Source organism: Monodelphis domestica, chromosome 2, assembly GCF_027887165.1.
Source record: "Monodelphis domestica isolate mMonDom1 chromosome 2, mMonDom1.pri, whole genome shotgun sequence".
Classification (NCBI taxonomy): Eukaryota; Metazoa; Chordata; class Mammalia; order Didelphimorphia; family Didelphidae; genus Monodelphis; species Monodelphis domestica.
In genome coordinates, this window is record NC_077228.1 from 185794621 (window position 1) to 185817094 (window position 22474).

A 22474-nucleotide genomic window follows, 5' to 3' on the forward strand; every position below is an offset into this window, starting at 1 on the left:
TTTTTATATATTTTATAATTCTGTAATACTCTATAGCTATTCTGTTATTGCCTGTCCCATCCCCTCCCCTCTTGCCTTGATTTCATTCAGTAATCACAGTCATCTTGTTCTATTATTGTACTGTCATGCTGCTGTGACATGGCTATGCTATGAAGTTATTAATCTGGTATACACAAATTTTACTGCATGCACTTTGCTTACTCCTCCTGTATGACCTCCACTCTGTATCTAAAAACCCTAGTATATACATATCTGCTGATTTAGGCTTATGTCATAATTTCCTTTTTAAGAATGCTACTAACAAGGCTTTGGTTGCTGACTGGAGTCCAGTTTTATTGTGTGACTAGCCCTCTCTCAATAAACCTATTTCTTTTTGGCTTGGAAACTTTGTTTTATTTTTTATTTTTTGGCATCTTGGCTAATAAATTTCTTCCACAAGATGAGATTTTAACCCAAGTTTTCTTGATTCCAAGGCCAGCACTCAAACCAATATGCCATGATGCTTCTAGCAAAATATGAAACAATTGGTAAATATTTTTCACTTACTGGGCTGAAAGAAAAAGTAATGGATGGTGTACCTTATAATCAATTACATCAACTTCTTGATCCTAAGATGATGCTTGCCTTACAAATGAGATAAGTCTGTGCTATATTTTGATTGAGGAGTCTGAGACACTGTTTATGATTCTAAATGGAGGGAGGGCAGGATATTTTAATGAAAATGATTCTTGACCAGTTTCTGTATTGTGATTCAGAATTACAGGCCAGAAATTACCTCCAAAAGACACAGTTCCCATGGAGTCTATTTGTACTTGTTGCCTCAGGGCTTTGTGCTCCTCTTCTGTGGGTTGAATACCAAGATAATTTAGGGCCTGGAAGAAAAAGAACCTTGGTGAGGAGAATGTTCACATCTTGACCCACAAGGAATAAAGTCCTATCCATTACAGCTTCATTTTATAAGCCAATACAAAAATCAATGAGGTGCCGTGACCAGAGTGATGAATAAAACAGATGGATGAGTCAACTCAGCTTGCCCCTTGTGGATTAACTGTCCATCAAATATTTACTTTCTGAGTTTCCAAACAATTTTTTTTCTAAACCTATACTTTTCAGCTAAAACAAAATTTATGAGCACAGCATCTGCCTCAAGGACAAATGACTTTCATTTTACAAAACTATATACATAGGTAGGACAGCAAGAAAACATGACCAAGTTACAGAAAAGAGCAGAAAGATCAGTTTCTAGAAGAATGCCCCAGAATGTCAATAAAATTACATTACTCAATACAAGATACATTGTATTGTACAAAAGAGAAGGTTATTTTTGTTGTTGTTACTCATTCATTAGTGTCTGACTCTTTGTGATCCTATGGGCCAATGCCCATAGAATGCCAGGCACTTCTATCCTCCACTATGTCCTGAAGTCTGTCCCAGTTCATGTATGTTGCTTCCATGACACTGTCTATCCATCTTTGCCATCCCCCTTTCCTTTTCCTTTCAATCTTTCCTAATGTCAGGGTCTTTTCTTTTTTTCTTTTGTTGTTTTATATTTGTTTTATTCAAAGTTATTTTATTTTTCCAATTACATGTAATAACAATTTTCAATATAAGTTTTATGAAATTATGATTTAACTTGTCTCTCTTCTTCCCCTCCTTGGAGATGGTAAGCAGTCTGGTCCATCAGGGTCTTTCTTTTCAAATAAGTTCTGACTTCTCTTTACATGGCCAAAATAATAAGCTTCAGCTTCAGGATCTGATCTTCCAGTGAATAGTCAGAATTAATTTCTTTAAGTATTGATTGATTTGATCTCCTTGCTGTCCTAGGGACTCTCAAAACTCTTTTCTAGCACTACAATTCAAAAACATTGATTCAGTGGTGCCCAGCATTCCTTATATTGTCTTCTTCTGGCTCCCAATAACATTTTCACCTTGACCTGAGAGTTCTGAAATTTGGTTAAATTATTCTTGGGAATTATCATTTTGGGATCTCCTTTAAGAGGTGGTCAGTGGATTCTTTCAATTTCTACTTTACTCTCTGGATCTAAGATATCAGGGCAGTTTGGGTCAATAATTTCTTGAAATATGATGTCTATAAAAGCATGTATCTATAGATAGATATCTATAATTTCTTGAGATAGGATGTCAATCACAACTTTCAGGTAGTTCAGTAATCCTTAAGTTATCTCTACTCAAACTATATTCAAGGTCAGTTGTTTTTCCAGAAAGATATTTCACATTTTCTTCTATGTCTTCAATATTTTGGTGTTGTTTTACTATTCTATGGCATTTTATAAAGTCACTAACTTCTACTTGCTCAATTTGAATTTTTAGAGAATTGTTTCTTAAGTGGCCAAATGATACTTTATAAGAATTTTTCTTCAGTGAGTTTTTGTACCTCTTTTTCCATTAACCAAACTGGCTTTTAAAATACTTTTCTTCAGTGAATTTTTGTATTCCTTTTCCACTTGACCTATTTTGCTTTTTTAGAGTTCTCTGCTTTAGTGATTTTTTTGTGCCTCTTTTATTATCAGGCAAATTCTGTTGGGGTTTTTTTTTAGATAGTATTTTCATCATATATTCCTATGCCTCTTTTACAAAGCTGTTAATTTTATTTTCTTAAAATTTTCCCCACTACTCTCATTTCCCCCAACCCCCCCACCCCTACCCCATGTTTCCTCTATCATCTATTTTTTTCTTTAACCCTTTTAGGAATTTTTGTTGGATTGGGATCCAATTAGCTTTTTTCTTTGAGGCTTTCTTTGGCAGTTGTTTTCACACTGTTGTCTTCTGAGTTTATGTCTTGAGCTTCCCTATCACCATAGTAGCTTTTTAGAGTCAACTCATTTTTCAAACTATTTTTTGACTTTGGACTTTATGTTAAAGTTTGGCTCTGCTCATCTTAGGGTGGGAAGGCACTGCCCCAAACTTCAAGTTATTTTGTGCTACTATTTTCAGAGCGACTTCTGGGTCTGTAAGTTTCTGGTGCTTCCAAAGTGGTGTAATTCTGGGAGAGGTATGGTCACTGATCTCCTGGTCTGTGCTCTGATCCTTACCCAAGAAAGACTCTGGTTCCCATTAGCTACATGAGCTAGAGCTCCCCTCTGCTCTGATATTCTGACCAAGGCCCTTGATCTCTTGTGACCATTCACCAGCACTCCTTGCCACTCTGGAATTGTGACCCCAAAATGCACATGGGCAATAGAATTGCATATTAGTGCCAGCAAAGTTTCACCGATAATCTCTTTCTGAGCAGTCATCTAATCCTCTTACTATCTCTAGACAAAAATATCCTGAAGCTATTGCTGCCACCAATGTTGCTACTGCCACATATGTAGGCTCCACACAAACCTCCATCAGACCTCAATACTGGCATTCCAAGTTTTTCCTGCTTAACTCTTAAAATTTCTTAGGCCAGAGAATATCTCATCCTGACATTTTGCTGACTCTGCTGCTCCAGAATTGGATTTGAGGAGTTTTTTTAAAAGTTATCTGAAAGGGAATGTTCGGGGACTTCAGCTGGGCGAATGCACCTAATTTGCCATCCTAGCAACCAAAAAGCATATTAAAAAAATTAAAAATATTATTTGATAAAGTTTCTTATCTTTGAGAACAAAAGTACACAGAGATTAATAGCAGAATTGGGGAGTCAAGATGGCAGCTGAGAAGCAGCAGAAGTTCAGACCTCTGAAAACCCTTCCTTACTGATAACAAACTGACTAATCCTAGGAGATTGAAAATCAAACCTAACAACAAAACAGAGCTAAGGAACCCTTCTGTTGGACTCAATCCAAAAGGTACACCCCCCAAAAACCTGAATCCGAGAACACTCAGTTTTAAGGGGAAGGCAGAAAGAAGGTCCCAGGACCCAACCTAGAGCTCTAAGCCCCCAGCAGCAGTGGGAACCCCTGGATGGGCAAAGGCGCTGGTCTAGAGGGTGTACCTTGTGGGTAGGGCTATGCCAGGCTCAGAGCATCAAACACAGGTGGCAGGGAAGGAGCTGGGGAGGGAGCGCAAAGCTGGCAGATTGGAAAGAGCTATGAAGACCCTCCATATTGCTCTAGCCTTCCAGGAGATTTTGGCCTCAGGGCACATCCAGCCTAACTCAGCTGAACTTAATCCCATCAAAAGTCTACAGAGGTCAGGGAAGCCCAAACTCCAACAACCCTCCCTCACAGACTTCTGGACTTTAATCCAATCAAAAGCCTCCAGAGGATAGGAAAGCTCAAACTACAATGTCCCTCCCCCACAGATTGCAGGGAGAGACCTTCTGTCAAATCTCCAAGAGTGGATACTGACAGAAACCCCCAAAACCAAAAAAATGAGAGGAGCAAGAGCACAGACAAGTACGGGGAGCAAAGAATGGGGTAAATATGAGCAAACAAGAGAAAAAAATGAAAGAAATTACAATAGACAGCTTTTGTACAGGTAACGAGCAAAGAACGATTGAAACAGAGTGGGAATGATCAGCAAAGGAAAAATCAGAAATCCCAGCGATTTGGATACAGGCTTTGGAAGAACTCAAAATGCAATTCAAAACACAATAAAGAGAGGCTGAAGACAATTGGGAAAAGAACTTAAAAACTAAGATAAGTCATCTGGAAACAGAAAATAGTGTCTTGAAAGCCAAAATCAATCAGCTCGAAAATGAGGAAAAGGAAATGAAAGATGAGGCAAAGAGGATGAAATATAGCCTCCAAAGAAAATCAGACCAGAAAAAGAAGGATGACCAAAGAGCCAGGAATGAAATCCAGTCTTTAAGAACCAGAATACAACTACAATTAAGTGACCTGACAAGGCAGTAGGACACTATGAAATAAAACCAAAAGAATAAAAAAATTGAGGAAAATACGAAACATCTCATTCACAAAACAGAAGATTTAGAAAAACGTTTGAGGAGAGACAATTTAAGAATCATTGGTCTACCAGAAGACCACGAGAAAAGAAAAAGCCTGGACACAATACTACAGGAAATCATTCAAGAAAACTGCCCTGTGTGAGATTTAAAAATGGTTGAGGTCTTAAACTGTAGTGGTTAAAATAGTGGAAGATATAAATTGTGACAGATATAAGAGAGGGTGAGTAAGTTTGATTGCAGAAATATGTTTCACTACAGTGTCTTGGGTTTAAAATCAAATATAAGGTGGTCTCCAGGGAAATATTCCCAATTATTCAAATACCCAAGTCAATTGGGTTTTATAGAGATTTTAATTAACAATACAATGAGTAATCAAAGAAAGAGAGAGAGAGAGTAAGAAAGGAATAAGTATGAAGGGCCTCAAGCCAATATGGCCGAGATCTGAGTCTTAAAAGAGAAATCAGTCAGTTTTTTATAACTCACCATAAGATCTGTCTAAGTAAGGATTTCTAATGACACCAGGCCAGCAGCATCTCAGCTGCTTTCACCAGCTCCCTCCTCCATCTGAATGTTTCAGAATCAGTCTCCTCAGAATGAGTCTCTCCAATCTGAATGTTTCAGAATGACTTCCAGCTCTTCCCTGAGCTCTTATTTTTAAGGGCAAAATCTTCTCTGTCACCTCCCCTAAGTCCTTACATCTACCAATCACTGTAGATGTTTCTAAAGACTGCCCATTCTTAGTCCACACCTAAGAAGGTGTGGATTTTTGAGTAATTCACACCAGGAAAGCTCTGAGTAAGTTTTCCAGTTCTTTGTTCCTTGGAAATTCACAAGTTGCTTGACCTTTATAGGTACTTAGCTTAAGAAAAGTATGGGTTTAAGTACTTTTCATTGTTCAGAAAAGAGTTTACAACTTTATCTTCCCCTAGGGCAGACCCAAGTAGGTAAAGTAGAATTCTCACATTTCTGCTTTAAGTAGAGTTCACTGCCCAAATAGGGAATGGTCTTAATCAAATCTTATAAAGTAGGGTCTGGGAAATTTTAAGGTTTACACCTGATATTCTAGAACAAGAGGGAAAAGTGGAGATTGAAAGAATCCACAGATCACCTCCTGTATTTAATCCCCAACTGACAACACCAAGTAATGTTATAGCCAAATTTAAGAACTATCAGACCAAAGAAAAAATATTACAAGCTGGCAAGAAGAATCCATTCAGATACCATGGAACCACAGTAAGGATAAAATAGGATCTGGCTGCATCTACACTGAAGGAATAAAAGGCATGGAATATGATATTCCAAAAAGTAAGGGAACTAGGTCTACAACCAAGAATCAACAACCCAGCAAAACTGACTATATTCTTCCAGGAGAAAGTATGGTCATTCAACAAAATAGAAGAATTCCAAGAATTTGTAAAGAAAAGAACAGGCCTGTACAGAAAATTTGATGTCCAAGCACAGAACACAAGAGAACCATCAAGAGGTAATTTAAAAAGAGGGGGAAAAGAAAAACAAAACAAAAAAAAACCCTTTTTTAAAAGAGACTCAATAAGTTAAAATGATATGTATCCCTATAAGAAAAGAGGTCATTGGTAACTCTTAAAAACTGTTGTTATCATCCAGGAAGCTAGAAGAATTACACTTAGAGGGAAGAGTGACATACTGTATAGGATGAAATAACAAGACATAAAAAGGTATATAGATATATGTATGCATAAATACATATACATGTGTATGAGGGACAAAAAGGAATATACCTTCTTCTTGGCAGCACATCGTACATTCACAAAGATTCACCATGTATTAGGGAATAAAATCATTGCAAACATAAAAAACATTGCAAAGTGAAAAAGAGAAGAAATAATAAATGCAACCTTCTCAGATCACAATGCAATGAAAATAATAATTAGTAAGGGTACATGGAGAGGTAAATAAAAAATTAACTGGAAATTAAACAATACAATACTCCAAAACTGGTTAGTCAAAGAACAAATCATAGAAACAGTTAATAATTTCATTGAAGAAAATGACCATGATGAGACATCCTTTCAAAACCTATGGGATGCAGCCAAAGCAGTACTCAGGGGGAAATTTATATTCTTGAATTCATATATTAACAAATTAGGGAGAGCAGAGATCAATGAATTGGGCATGCAAATTAAAAAAACTAGAAAGTGAACAAATTAAAGATCCTCACATAAAGAATAAATTAGAGATCCTAAAAATCAAAGGATGAATTAATAAAATTAAAAGTCAAAGAACTATTGCATTAATAAATAAGACTAGAAGCTGGTACTTTAAAAAAACAAATAAAATAGACAAAGTACTAGTAGGCCTAATTAAAAAAAGGAAAGAAGAAAACCAAATTGACAGTATCCAAGATGAAAAGTGAAACCTCACCTCTAATGAAGAGGAAATTAAGGCAATTATTAAAAACTACTATGCCCAACTATATGGCAACAAATATGGCAATCTAGGTGATATGGATGATTACTATAATTACAAAAATATAAATTGCCTAGACTAATAGAGGAAGAAATAAATTACCTAAACAACCCCATATCAGAAAAAGAAATTGAAGAAGCCATCAAAGAACTCCCTAAGAAAAAATCCCCAGGTCCAGATGGATTCACAAATAAATTCTATCAAACATTCAAAGAACAACTAACCCGAATATTATACAAACTATTTGACAGAATAAGCACAGAAGGAGTTTTACCAAATTCATTTTACGACACAAATATGTTACCAATCCCAAAACCAGGCAGGTCAAAAATAGAGAAAGGAAACTATAGACCAATCTCCCTAATGAATATAGATGCAAAAATCTTAACTAGGATACTAGCAAAAAGACCTCAATAAATCATTACAAGGGTTATTTACTATGACCAGGTAGGATTCATACCAGGATTGCAAGGATGATTCAATATTAGGAAAACCATCCACATAGTTGACAATATTAACAAGCAAACTGACAAAAATCATGTGATTATCTCAATAGATACAGAAAAAGTCTTTGACAAACTACAACACCCATTCCTATTGAAAACACTAGAAAGTATAGGAATAGAAGGGTCTTTCCTAAAAATAATAAACAGTATATATCTAAAACCATCAGCAAACTTCATCTGCAATGGGGATAAACTAGCAGCCTTCCCAATAAGATCAGGAGTGCAACAAGGATGCCCATGATCAACTCTATTATTCAACATTGTACTAGAAACACTAGCAGTAGCAATTAGAGAAAAAAAGAAATTGAAGGCATTAAAATTGGCAATGAGGAGAACAAGCTATCATTCTTTGTGGATGATATAATGGTCTACTTAAAGAATCCTAGAGAATCAACCAGATAGCTAGTGGAAATAATCAACAACTTTAGCAAAGTTGCAGGATACAAAATAAACCCACATAAGTTATCAGCATTTCTATATATCTCCAACCCATTTCAGCAGCAAGAATTAGGTAGAGAAATTCCATTTAAAATCACCCAAGACAATATAAAATACTTAGGAATCTTTCTGCTGAGACAAACAAAGGAACTATATGAACACAACTACAAAACACTCTCCACACAATTAAAACTAGATCTAAACAATTGGAGAAACATTGATTGCTCATGGGTAGGATGAGCTAACATAACAAAAATGACAATCCTGTCCAAATTAATTTACTTATTTAGTGCCATACCCATTGAACTTCCAAAAAACTTCTGTACTGAATTAGAAAAAAACATAACAAAGTTCATTTGGAAGAACAAAAGATCAAATATATCCAGGGAAATCATGGAAAACAATGCAAAGGAAGGAGGCCTTGCAATCTCAGATCTCAAACTATACTATAAAGTAGAGGTCATCAAAACAATTTGGTACTGGCTAAGAGACAGAAAGGAGGATCAGTGGAATAGACTACGGGTAAATGACCTCAGCAAGACAGTATATGATAATCACAAAGATCCCAGTTTGTGGGACCAAAACCCACTATTTGATAAAAACTGCTGGGAAAATTGGAAGACAGTGTGGGAGAGATTAGGTTTGGATCAAGACCTCACACCATACACCAAGATAAACTCAGACTGGGTGAATGACCTAAACATAAAGATGGAAACTATAAGTAAATTAGGTGAACACAGAATATGGCAGACCTTTGGGATGGGAAAGATTTTAAAACCAAGCAAGAGTTAGAAAGAGTCACAAAATGTAAAATAAATAATTTTGATTACATCAAATTAAAAAGGTTTTGTACAAACAAAACCAATGCAACCAAAATGAGAAGGGAAGCAACAAATTGGGAAACAATCTTCATAACAAAAACCCCATGATAAAGTTCTAATTACTCAAATTTACAAAGAGCTAAATCAGTTGTACAAAAAAATCAAGCCATTCTCCAATTGATAAAGGGGCAAGGGACACGAATAGGCAATTTTCACTTCAAGAAATCAAAACTATTAATAAGACATGAAAAAGTGCTCTAAATCTCTAAGAATCAGAGAAATGAAAATCAAAACAACTCTGAGGTATCACCTCATACACAGCAAATTGGTTAATATGACAGTAAAGGAAAGTAATGAATGCTGGAGGGAGTGTGGCAAAATTGGGACACTAATTCATTGCTGGTGGAGTTGTGAATCTATCCAACCATTCTGGAGGGCAATTTGGAACTATGCCCAAAGGGCACTAAAAGACTGTCTGCCCTTTGATCCAACCATAACACTGCTGGGTTTGTACCCCAAAGAGATAATAAGGAAAAAGACCTGTACAAGAATATTCATCGCTGCACTCTTTGTGGTGGCCAAAAATTGGAAATTGAGGGGATGCCCTTCAATTGGGGAATGGCTGAACAAATTGTGGTATATGTTGGTGATGGAATACTATTGTGCTCAAAGGAAAAATAAATTGGAGGAATTCCATGGGGACCGGAACAATCTCCAGGAAGTGATGCAGAGTGAGAGGAGCAGAACCAGGAGAACATTGTACACAGAGACTGATATACTATGGTAGAATCAAATGTAATGGACTTCTCCATTAGTGGCAGTGCAGTGATCCTGAACAACTTGGAGGAATCTATGAGAAAGACCACTATCCACATTCAGAGGAAATACTGTGGGAGTAAAAACACCGAAGGAAAACAACTGCTTGAATACATGGGTTGAAGGATTATGGTTGGGAATGTAGACTCTAAATGAATATCCTAGAGCAAACATCAACAACATGGAAACAGGTTCTGATCAAGGACACAAGTAATACCCAATGAAATTGTGCGTCAGCTGCGGGAAGGGTGGGTGGAGGGAAAGTAGGGAAATAAAGTGAGTATTGTAACCAAAAAAATCAAATCAAATCAAAGGGGAAAAAATGTAAAAAAACCAACCAAACAAAAAAACAAAAAAAGAATAATAACAGAATTGGGCTCTTAGATACAGTAGGGTAAATTAAAATAGGTAAAAGTTTGTCTTTAGTATTCCTCCTTTTTAGGGAAATTGCTTCCTCTATTGGCACCTGCCCTGGGTTCCGTAGTGCCTCATGCATACCCTTCTGGGACTAGAGCATGCTTTCCTCAATCAATGTTCTGAACTATCCCTCCTCAAGGCTCCTATGCCTTACCTAGTTTTTCTCTCAGAAGATAATTGTTTGTGATTTTCCTAGGAAAGTTGAAATTATTAGTCACAAATTCCCTCATTTCCCTATATTGTCCTCAAAATGAATCCTTTCCTTCCCTATTTCTGTTGAGGGCATTAGCATCCTTCCAGGTACCTCGGTTTACAACTTCAGTATCTTTTATGCTCTCTTCCTCTTCAACCTTCTTCTAGAAATCCCTCTCAGAATCCTAGTTTTCCTTTAAGACCCAACTCAGATACCACCTTCTATAAAGTCTCCCCTGATCTTTCCCCCAACCCCTTCCCCAGATGTTAATGCTCTTCCTTTAAGTTAATTTATACCTACTTATTATATATATTTTGTATCTTCTCATCCCCTTGTAGAAAGCCAGACTTGTTTATTTTTTGTCTACCTATGCAAAATTATTAGTAGTAGCAGGAATCAATAGCTAGCTAATCAGATAAATTCATTTATGTAGCTATGTAAACAAGCTATGCCCTAAGGGAAAAGGCTGCTTCTCTAACCAGGCCCTTAATATCAATTTAAAAGATAAATGTTAGAATTACTTACTAAAAAGAAACATTTAATTTAAACAACAATATAATCTGAAGGCAGTATCAACACTCCAGGAGAAAGTAAGTCCCTTCTAGGCAGGGCCTCTCATTTTTCTCCCTGTATCTCTAGCAACACAAGGCCTGGCAGATAGTGGGTGCTTGATAATGAATATATGTCAACTTTATATTTAAGTTATTTATATTCCTATATATTTTGTGATCATATGAAGAGGGGCAATGTGGAAATGTGGAAAGACTGATAGACTAAAAAAAAAAAGAGTTGGGGGAGCCCTGGGTCCAAATATTTCCTGTTAATAGCCAGATATCTAACCAAGGAACCACTGGCAAGACAATTAAATTTTTTCTAAGCCTCAATTTCCTCATCTGAGAAGTGGGAAGAACAGCAATATTTAATGCACACAGCTGTTATAAGGATTGATTGAGATAACATATGTAAAGCTCTCTGAAAACCTTAAGGTATTATAAAATAAAAGTTATTATTTTGATGACACATTTTTTCGCTAATGACAAGATAACTGGTCAAAATCAATGATGGCAATTTCAAAAAAGAAAAGGAAGATATGAATGCTTGTGACAATCCATGTTTTACTAAACTGAGGCTACTATCTGAACGAGGGGAAAAAATCTTAGAAAAATCGGCGATTAAAGATCCTAATAGTGAAGAATATGCATATATAATCATTTGTTTAAGTATAAGACTATAAGCTTTGCTCACATGCCATTCTATGAATATAATAACTGGGACTGGATCCTTAATGGGATATATATGTATAATTCAACCACACATAATTCAAGCACACTACTGACTGAAAGATGAGAATATTTAAAATATACAGCCTTCAGTTATTTTAAAACAACCAAAAAAGTTGACAATAGTAATCTGAAAATAATCAGAATTGTTGGATTTCTAATATTTGTTCTTGTTCACAAAATTTATGCCAAGTGTGGTCATTGGCCATGAAATATGTGCTGATACGTCTTTCTGAGTGTATGTGTATATATGATAAGAATAAATATATATATATATTTAAATTATAAATTATATATAATAAATAAATATGATAAGTATATGATAAGAATAAAACTCCACAATTTAATCAACTATTGTATAAATTAAACTAGGCTGGACTCATCAAAATAGCTATATAGAAGATCATCTGCACTAAAGAAATACATTTCATAATGGGTGAATTGAGTATATTATATTCAAGATAGAAAATGGTAATGCAATGAAGTTAAAAAGTAAACCAGGTGAACTGATCTTAGTTTTGACAAAACAAGGATATTTAAATAATGCCTGGATTGATGAATTATTTTTCTTCATTTCAGAGGAAAAATGCAATTTTTCATTGGATGAGTGGCTTTAATGTTTCCATAAGCCCAAATGAATGATTAGGAAAATATTACTGCCTTAAAATACTGCTGAAAACTATCCAACTTAAAACATAAAGGGGGTTATCAGCAACAGCAGCTGCCAACAGAAATTAGGTATATTATTGTTCACTGAAACCTTTCTTCAAATGTGAAAGAAACAGCAGAGGTTGAGTAAATATCAAGGAAATGGCACCTGGGTCTTAGTGGATATTGCTCAAGTAAAATAATATAGATGAACCAGGGGTGCGATATTTTCTTCCTCTTTGTAAAGACATCACCAAGAATCCTTTACTAGATAAACTTTATTGTACTTATATCATAGGCTTATTGTAAAGATCAAATGGAGCACAGGGCCGTATTTGAAGTCATCTGGAATATACAAAAAAGGATGGTAATGGTGATGTCACTTTTGACCTTGCATAGGTAGGTAATAATTCTCAGAATGCTCATAGGAAGAGGTAATGGTACCATCATTTTATAGATCAGAAAATAACAAATGACTTGCTTTATATCAGAAGAGCAGTTAGAAATCACTTTTCAACATATTTGGATTCTTTTTTTCTACAAAGGCCATTAAAGTACACTCCACTATAAGTGGAAATATATGAAGGATTGCCTTGACAGGTAATTTAATTTCCTTCGCTCAAATTCTTGACTCTCTTCTCTCCTTAAAAATCTCTTCTATTGATTGGCCTAATTACTTAACAGCTACATAACTAGCCAACAGCCTTTTTCCTTGTAAGACTTAATTACCACATCGGCTTGTTTAGATTAAAATTTACTCACATTGAATTTTTCTTCAAATCATAAATTGTATGTTGAACAGACAACCAAACAGGATTCATTTTTTATCTGTTAGAGATTTGGGAAATTTAGAGTTTTTATGTTGCCTGAACAATAAATAAGGAGTCAATAGTTTATGATGCTGATTTTGTCTTCAGAGTGTCTGTTTAATGGATAATAAAACCTGATCTAGCTACCAGGTAACAACTGAAATAGAAAAACCCTCATTTAATGTCAAAGTCATCAATGTCAGTGTTTAGCACAGTATCTGGCATATAGTAAGTGCTTAACAAATGTTTATTGACTGGTATCATTACATTAGTTTGTTCGAGGAATATCTACAGGGAAGACAGACTAAAATTTAGGGAAGCATTTTGTTAATGTGACACCTTTTTAGCATTCATAAATAAAAGAAAAATCATTAGTGGGGAGAAATCATGAAATGTGGGATTTTAGAACAGATGACACTGTGGTATCACATTCCTTTCTTTTGTGGCAGAAATTTCAGTTTCTGTTCTCACCAAAAAAATATATATTTAAAATAAATTGTGGAACAAACATTGAATTCTTATTCTGTAACTGTACATATCACACATGCACACACACACACATATATATATAATTACTTAAATTTTAGCCTAATTTAGAGAAAAAGTATTATTGTGAAAATTAATCAGATGGAAGAGAGGCAATAGCCTTCATTATAAAATTGAGTCAAACCTTCAGAAATGTTTGGAGATGTTAGAGCTCGTATAGAAATTTTGCATTATAGCAACATTAGCTGGACCATCTTACCAATAACCAGAGTCTGGACTAATTTTGTCTTGAAAGAAACACTGCATTAAATTAAGATTATTAAAATTTAGCATTCTTGGGTGATGCCCTTCTAAACCTATATGTATGTTTCCTTGACTAATAATATTCATAATTAGCCACAACTTGGACTTTATATCACAACAACGTTAAAAGGGGAAAGAGTGGTTGGCACAAGATATAGGAGGCAGCATAAATAAAAAGAAGCTTTATTAAATAATTATATCAACCAATCTACTGAATAAATCCAGGAAATATTTATTTCTGTCTCACATCAGTCAGTTAACAAAGATTTTGGGGGGCATTACTCCTGTGCCCCAAACTGCTAGTGTATCTTAGTAGACTATGGCAGCTTGGCTTGGCAAATAAAGAACTGAATCTTAGAGTCAAGAAGGTTTAGGTCAAGTCTGGCCTCTGACACTTGGCTGTGTGACCCTAAGCAAGTTACTTCTCAGTGCTTCAGGCAAATCTGGAAGACTATAAATTGCAAAGAATGTGCTGACTTGCATTAGAAGAGGGAGTTTCTTTGTTTAGGAGCATCATATATAAGTGAAATCATAGGTCTAGGCTCAATCTCTAACTTTGGGGAGAGAATATAAGAAGTGGTCTCTGACCTTAGGAATTAATAATCTAATTAGGAAGATGAGCTTAATTATGAAATAGAAATCAACAAAAAGCAGTATAAAGTCCAGTACAAAGACTGAGTAGATTAAGTACAATACAATTTTAGGAAAACAAAAAACAAAAAAACAACAGACTCTGAAGTACAACATAGAGAGAATTTGGACAGGTAAGGGGGTCATCCTAGGCATGGACAAAGGAATGGAGACAGAAGTAAGCACTATGGATAGTCTATTACAATCTACATTTTATTATTTTATACATTTACCTTCTCTCTTGGACTAAATAAAAAAGAAAACATCTGACTATAAGAGCTAAGGAGGGAGCCAGTGGGTGCTTCTGACACTATCCATTTTATTAAACACAACAATGGATGGGCCATTTTCCTGGTCTGTTCCCTGTCAGAAGCTTACTTCCCTACTTAACAGTTCCAAAATTATTTTTTTTCCTCTTTCATTTTTTCTGTGATCTCAGATTCCTTCTCTTATAAATTTTCTCAGTAGGTTTCTCCTTCCCATGAAAATTGTGTGCCTTTTATCTTATTTGGTGCTTTCACAATTCTCTCAGACTTTGTGATCATTCAACTATTTTCTCTCTTTAAAATTTAGTTTCCTTTTAAAAAATGTCTTTTAATATTGCTTCTTTCTGCTTATAAATTTCCCACACGAGAATTTGTTTCCCTTTGCCATCCTGATTTTCAACTAACTTTGGTTGGGAGTTCAAAAAGATTGGGTCAACAAAACCTTTGAATAAAAAGAATATTTATGCAAAGAATATTTATGGTTCACTTTGATCAATTATCAAAGATTTATTGGATATTATACATATTCCCAAAAGGTGCTATTTAATTTTCAATAGCAGAAGGAGGCAGTTTGCCCACCTTCTAAACCCATTATTTTGTCACTTACAGACTTAAACAGGGACTTAGTCCTCAATGGAGAATTGATTTTGACTAAATAACAGTAAAAAAAAAAACTCCTAACTTTATTAGTAACTTATGGTATGGAAATATGCTTTCCTAATGCAGATTAGCACCTCATCTACAACTTAGTCATATAGTCACTTAAGAAAAACAAGACACTAAATGATCTGGCATAAGTATTAAAGGTAAAACTTCAACCCAGGTCTTTCTGACACCTACATTGGCTCTCTATTCCACTATACAAAAGGTGAACCAGGGACTCATCAAAATGACATTTTCCTTTTTTCCCTTAAATTTTAAAAAATTGTTTATTTTTAACATTAAAAAAAAAATGAGTTCCAAATTCTTTCTTCTACCCCTTCTCCACCTATTGAGAAGAAAAGCAGTATGATATCAAATATACATATAAAATTATGCAAAATGTTTCTATATTAGCCATGCTACAAAAGTAAAAATAAAGAAAATTATGCTTCAATTTATATGTAAGTTCATTGGTTCTCTTTTTGGAGGTAGAGTTTTTTTTTTTATCATGAGTTCTTTGAAATTGTTTTGGATCATTGTACTGATCAGAGTAGTTAAATCTTTCACAGTTGATCTTCATTAGAATATTGCTGTTACTGTGTACAATGATCTCCTGTCAACTAGTGTATTCAAATCGAAGGCAGTATACAGGACCAAGGATTTAGATGACCTCAGAGCTGATGGCTGCTAGCAACTTAGGAGTTACTGGACCAAGAATCTGTCTCAGTCTCAGTTCATAATCAATAAAATGGGTTTAATATGTGCTCTATCTTTCTCATAGGGCTGTTTGAATATCAATTGAAAAATGAAAAGGAAAGCACTAAGTTAAACTATAAGCCATTAGAGAAATGGAAGGCATTATTATGCAAATAATAACTATATAATATACAAGAACATGTTATATTATTATATATAATGCACAATAATATGTAACAATAACAAATAATATAATAATAAACAAATGCACTGTTTTTACAAATAAATAAACTTATAAGAAAGTAACTTTATTTTTTGGAGGAGAAAAAAATGAGTTAGAAATGTTTACCATCTCCAGCTTTTCAACCTTAATGCGAACTGAGGGATTTAAGGAAATATTCTCTCCTTGTGGTCCAGAATCATCAGGCCAATTGGGGCCAATATCTAAGGAGACAAAAGAGTACATATTAATTAGAAATTTAACTGAACACTTTTTTTTTTTCAAGATTTGCTATGGGTTCCTCACAAATAATTTTGGCTAATCAGTTGGCAGAATTAACTTTTGTTTAAATAATAAGTATTTTTTTAGAAATCTAAAGCATATTACATAAAACATCTTCACTTAAGCCCTAAGTGGTATATTTTGAATAAAAAAATTAAACTGTATTTGAAGATTATACTTTCTCAAAACACATTCAAGAACTACTAAAAAAAGAAAAAAAAACACTAAACCTACTAATTTGGATGCCAAAATGAAAACTGACTTTATTTTGTCAAAGCCATCTTGAAGGAGAAGCTATTCTTGATAAAAGTCTGCCAAAAGTTTTTAGAAAGTTGGAGTATGTGAATAAAGTAAATCAAGCATCCATATCCTTTGTCTCAGAGATTCCACTACTAGGCCTATAATCCAAAGAGATCATTGATAACAAGAAATTTCCCAAATGCGTAAAAATAATTGTAATAGTACTTTTTGTAGTAGCAAAGAACTGAAAATAAAATCTGATGCTCAATAATTGAAAAATGGCTAAATAAATTGTGGTACATGGATAGAATGGGAATATGACTGTCTTGTAAGAAATGATGAATGTGATGAATACAAGACATGAACTGATGCAAAAATGAAGCAAGCAGAACTAGGAAAACAATGAGTGCAGCAATGTAAATGATAAGAATAACCACAAGATAATCAAAAGTGAATGCTGCAAATTATGAAGAACATGCATGGCTCCAAAGAAGTTATACAGGACACTTCCCTCTATTAACTTTGCAGAGGTGGAAGATCTGCAAGTGTGGAATGTTGAATCTGATATAAAATTTTTTTATATATTAGTTGGTTTTGTTGAAATCTTTATTCTTTTTCCTTGAAATAAAAAATTATTATAGGGGATAGATATATGGGAGAGGAAAAAAAGGAGGAATATGAGGGAAAATTGAATAGATGAATAATATGGGAAAATGTTTTACACAGTTGCACATGTAAAATATGTATCAGTTTGCTTACCATCTCTGTGATGGTGGGAAGTGAGGGTGGGAAGTAGAGAGAGAATTTGTAACTAAAAATTTAAAATTGTTTTTAGATGTAATTGAGTAAAAATATTATTAAAACAAAAAACAACAAAAAGGGAAAAGTTTATCAATAAAAATGTACCTTTAAAAAGCTATTATAGGGTCCATATTACTTATAACTAGAGCAAGCAGAAGTGATGGAAATATTTAGATCTCCTGGAATACTTAATAGTTCCAATACTAATGATATAACCATTGTTATTCTTCTTGGGTTTTAGAAGAGGACCAATAACATCACATGGATGATGTCTTGCCTTGCTCATAAATTAGATTTAAGTGGAGCTGAGTTACACAAAATAATCAGCCTCACTCCCTCTTCTAGAGTCAATAAAGTTCAGTGGCAAGATAAAAGTCAGGACCACTAGCAATGAGCAAAGATGTAGTGGATGACCTTGGGGTTTTTGATGTCTGACCAAGCGCTACGTACTTCCTAGTACCTATTTCCACTGCTTTCATGGTTGTCAGAATAAATTATTCTCATCTATCTGTTCTATTGGAGAAAATCTTCACATGCTTGTGGTAGACATCATCCTTACTTACTAATGGGTTGGAGACCTATCATTTACCCTTAATTGTTTAGCCCTTCTGCCAAGATAATTTTACTGAAATGTGGCTGCTACATCTTCTTGGAGCTGCAGGTGAGAGTTGGGTGACAAATAGACACCAAAGGCAGATAAGTAGCCTTGAGCAGGGCTCAGCAGGCCCTTACATCAGAGGTGGTAAGCCTTCCCTGAACACCCCACAAATTCCAATGTAACCATTGGAATAAAGAAGCATCTGAACATTGAACAAAATCCCATGTTTTGTCTCAATTTATAAGTATTTGCTCCTTTAGGCAGATATAAGATTTTAAGTCTAGGCACTCTGGAGATACATGGAACAAAGGAGGTAAAGAGGATTATGGAACTGAACTATTTGGTTTATATTCCACCTTTAGGTGTAGTTTCTACTGTACTCTAAAAAGTAGGCACTATTATCTGCTTCTATATAAAAGGTACTATTAATTTATTTGGCCCATCCTTTGTGACCATGCCTTTTAAGTCCTTTAGTTACTGTCAGTCTTATGTAGCAGGTCTGGGATGCATCCTGTGGTCCAACTGCAGAAAAGAAAGTTATCAGCCATTAGGATAACGAATTTATTAGTACTCATAGCCAGTAGAGCCCTTGGTTTTAGAAGGTATTACTAATGGCCCTTGAAAATAACCATGATTAGTCCCCAAATGGCCAAGAAACTTAAATAGTGATAAACACCTAGTAAATAGCAAAATTGAAGCAATTGATGAAAGTTGTAGTTGGTTCTAGTAAAGAAACTACAAAGAGATTAGAGAATGAATGAGGAAAAATAAAGAATACTGTGGAAGAAATTCTCACTACTCTGCCATGGACACATATAATTAATTAAATTATTATGAGCATTTCTGCTCAGTAAGAGAGAAAATTCTAAGGGAAAGAGATCCATTTTACCTTAAAAATCTCTTTATCAAAGCCATTTCTAAATCACACTTTCATAGGATTAAAAAATAAAGACAAAATTTCATAATTAAGATTCAACTGGATGGACTAATAACTTACTTTTTAGTCACTCTAAAAAAATCTTTTTCCTAAAAGCATTTTTAGCTATTTTCTCTATGGATTCTCCTTTCAACCTGGTCCAGGATGACCTTAAAAGATATTTCTTCTTTTAAATGAATTAATTAAAGGGTTCTTTGTCTGAACATAACTGTAATCCGTTTTAGGGAGAACTCTTTAAGAAGGATAATCAAGCCTCTCTGCCTTTAGAAATTTGTTAGGCATTCAATAAGAATGCATCTGAAAAACTTTAGACTAGGGAATTGTTTCCTGAGTGTAAAGTATTGATAAGATTTTCTATCTCTGCTAAGATATGGGGATGAAACCAAGGCATTTTGACAAAAACTCTAAGAAAATATGTCTTAATATTTCTAAGAGAGAACTGGAAAGGTTGTAGCATTTAGTATGATTTCACAATACTAATTTCCTTTAAGGAAAGATGATAAGTCAATCTTATTCCAAAATGCATGGCAGAGTTCTAAAACAATTGTAGAAGAATTCCCCTATATTAATGAAGATTCAAGTTCTAGGAAAAATTCACCTTGGTGATAGGCTTACCAGCCTATATCTAGAGAGCTATGACAAAGCAACTCAGACCTTTAAGCAGAAAAGCTCAATTACAAAAATTATTTACCACCACCACCTAGCCTACTACTGAGATAAGCTTTGATATCCAAAATCCTTATGATTAAAAAATGAAAGAATTATATGATGAACTCATTGAAGTAATTGCAGAAGCTTTCCATAAGAAGAAAGACTAGGACAGAATCTCTGTAGGTAGACAGAACAACCACAAAATTCCTATTGATGGGAAAACACCGTCATAGACACCTTCAAGACAATTGTCAGATAAGGAAAATCCTAAAGAAAATATAGGGATGGGGGAGAGGTCAGCTAGGTGAATCAGTGGATAGAAAGCCAGGCCTAGAGGTCTTGGGTTCAAATACGGCCTCATATTCTTTCCAGTTGTGTGATCCTGGGCAAGTCACTTAACCCCAATTGCCTTGTCCTTACTGCTGAGGGAGGGAGGGAGGGAGGGAGGGAGGTAGGGAGGGAGGGAGGGAGGGAGGGAGGGAGGGAGGGAGGGAGGGAGGGAGGAAGGGAGGAAGGAAGGAAGGAAGGGAGGAAGGAAGGAAGGAAGGAAGGAAGGAAGGAAGGAAGGAAGGAAGGAAGGAAGGAAGGAAGGAAGGAAGGAAGGAAGGAAGGAAGGAAGGAAGGAAGGAAGGAAGGAAGGAAGGAAGGAAGGAAGGAAGGAAGGAAGGAAGGAAGGAAGGAAGGAAGGAAGGGAGGGAGGAAGGAAGGAAGGGAGGGAGGGAGGAAAAGAGGGAGGAAGGGAAGAAGGAGAAATAGCAGTTATAGATATAGGTATAAGACTGGAAATTCCTAGTTTCCTCCAAAGATAAATGTGAGTTGGCAAACATAAACCATAGGCAAACTAAATAGTTGAGTCTGACATCCATTGTGCACAATGGTGGAAATGAGACCAGTCTCATGTTTCTATAATACAACCTCATACAAAAACATACCTTAAAAGTCCAGAGGGAAAAGCCTGTAGGCAAAATGGGGGGATAAGAATGGGTTCTGTTTTAAAAATGGGTCAGGCATGTTAGTATCTCTGGTACCTTTTGGATGACTGAGGTGAATATGTTTCTTCTTGTCTCCAACTTGATTTACCCACAATGTTTATATCATCAATTAGCTACCATATTCCATGATTTTGTCAGATATTGTCAAGATTCAGGTGTGGAAAACTTGAAAGTTGGATGGTATATTCTGAAATTTGCATCAGTTGCAGAGTCTTATTACAGAGTTTGTTCTATACTCCAATCTCATAATATGGGCAAAGTGGTAAAGGAAAACGGAGAATATAGGTACCCCTACAAATGGGCCCATTCTTTAGCCTACAAACAGACTTCATTCAGATTACATTCAGAAACAAAGATAAATACTCTGCATAATTTTTAAAAGCTAAAATGCAAATCCAATTTTAGTTATAAAATTGATGATGTGAAGCATCCAGACTCAAAAGGGCAGTAGAGGATCATGAAGATCATTTAAACGAAGCTCCTCATTTTATGCTTAAGGGAAATTAAAACCGAAGAATAATAGTGATTTGTTCAAAGTCACACAAATAATTAGGGCAAAAGTGAGATGCGTATCCTCAATACCAATTCAGTGTTCTTTCCTACATTACCATGATTACTTCCAGATGCCAAAGGTTAAAAAGAAAGTTGAACTTCTAAACTCTATATCATACTGTTATGTAACTGAACAGGAAATAAACATTTTAACATGATTCTTAATTTTTAATCTCCTAATTAATAGTATATCTAAACAACTTCCAGACACAAGTACAATGCACTTGAGATTTCGGGTGGGGGGGGGTAGGGGGATGATAAAATCATAGCTTTTTTTTTAATTCTGCCTTCTACAAAAGGGTTAGTCTGCCAAAAAGGTGGATGGGTAGTCAAAATTCCTACATATTATGGGCTTGCAATTAAACAACGTTTACAATGAATTTTTTAAAAATCTCATTAAAATTTGTTTATATGTTACTTTAAAATGGCATGCCCTCATAAAAGAACCAGCCCTTTTAGAGAAGTTGATGACAAAAATGGAGATTTTTCTCATTCAAAATTCTCTGGGTGGTAAAATTCTGATTGCCTGTGACACAATTATTTTACAATTTTAGTTCACACTTGACTGTCAACAATAAAGATCTGGAAGAAAGGTGTGAAGTGAATTAGTAAATTCACTGAGAAATGTTTTGATTAGGAAAAAAGAGATTTCAGGATTTCGAGTAGACCACTAGCATCAAATCCAACTTTTATCCCTTTTTTAGCAACTAGATGTGAGGAAATAAGAGATAAGAGCAGGATAGTTGGAAAGGTCTTTCCCTTGATTAGCTGGGAAGAAACAGAGAAGAGTCTTTCTCTCACTGAAGATCTACAGTTGAAGACACTGGCTAAAGAAGAATAAAGATCATAAAAGCTATAATGTCCCAATAAGCTACAGAAAGAAGCTTTTAATCAGATCATATTTCCCTAAAAATTCTTTTTTCAACTCAAACTGAGATAAAAACAGTCCA

At 35.0% G+C, this 22474-nt stretch overlaps 1 protein-coding gene across 9 annotated transcripts in view; it reads right to left on the reverse strand.

Annotated features, from left to right (window-relative positions):
* The window catches only part of STXBP4 (syntaxin binding protein 4), a 315635-nt gene that overhangs the window by 192488 nt on the left and 100673 nt on the right, over positions 1 to 22474 (reverse strand). For all 9 annotated transcript variants that reach the window (XM_007481851.3, XM_007481850.3, XM_016430338.2 and 6 more), the window contains 2 exons: positions 16601 to 16695; positions 776 to 872 (listed from right to left, as the gene is read on the reverse strand). In XM_007481851.3, the coding sequence (XP_007481913.1) occupies positions 776 to 872; positions 16601 to 16695 (192 nt within the window). The remainder of the gene's footprint in view (positions 1 to 775; positions 873 to 16600; positions 16696 to 22474) is intronic.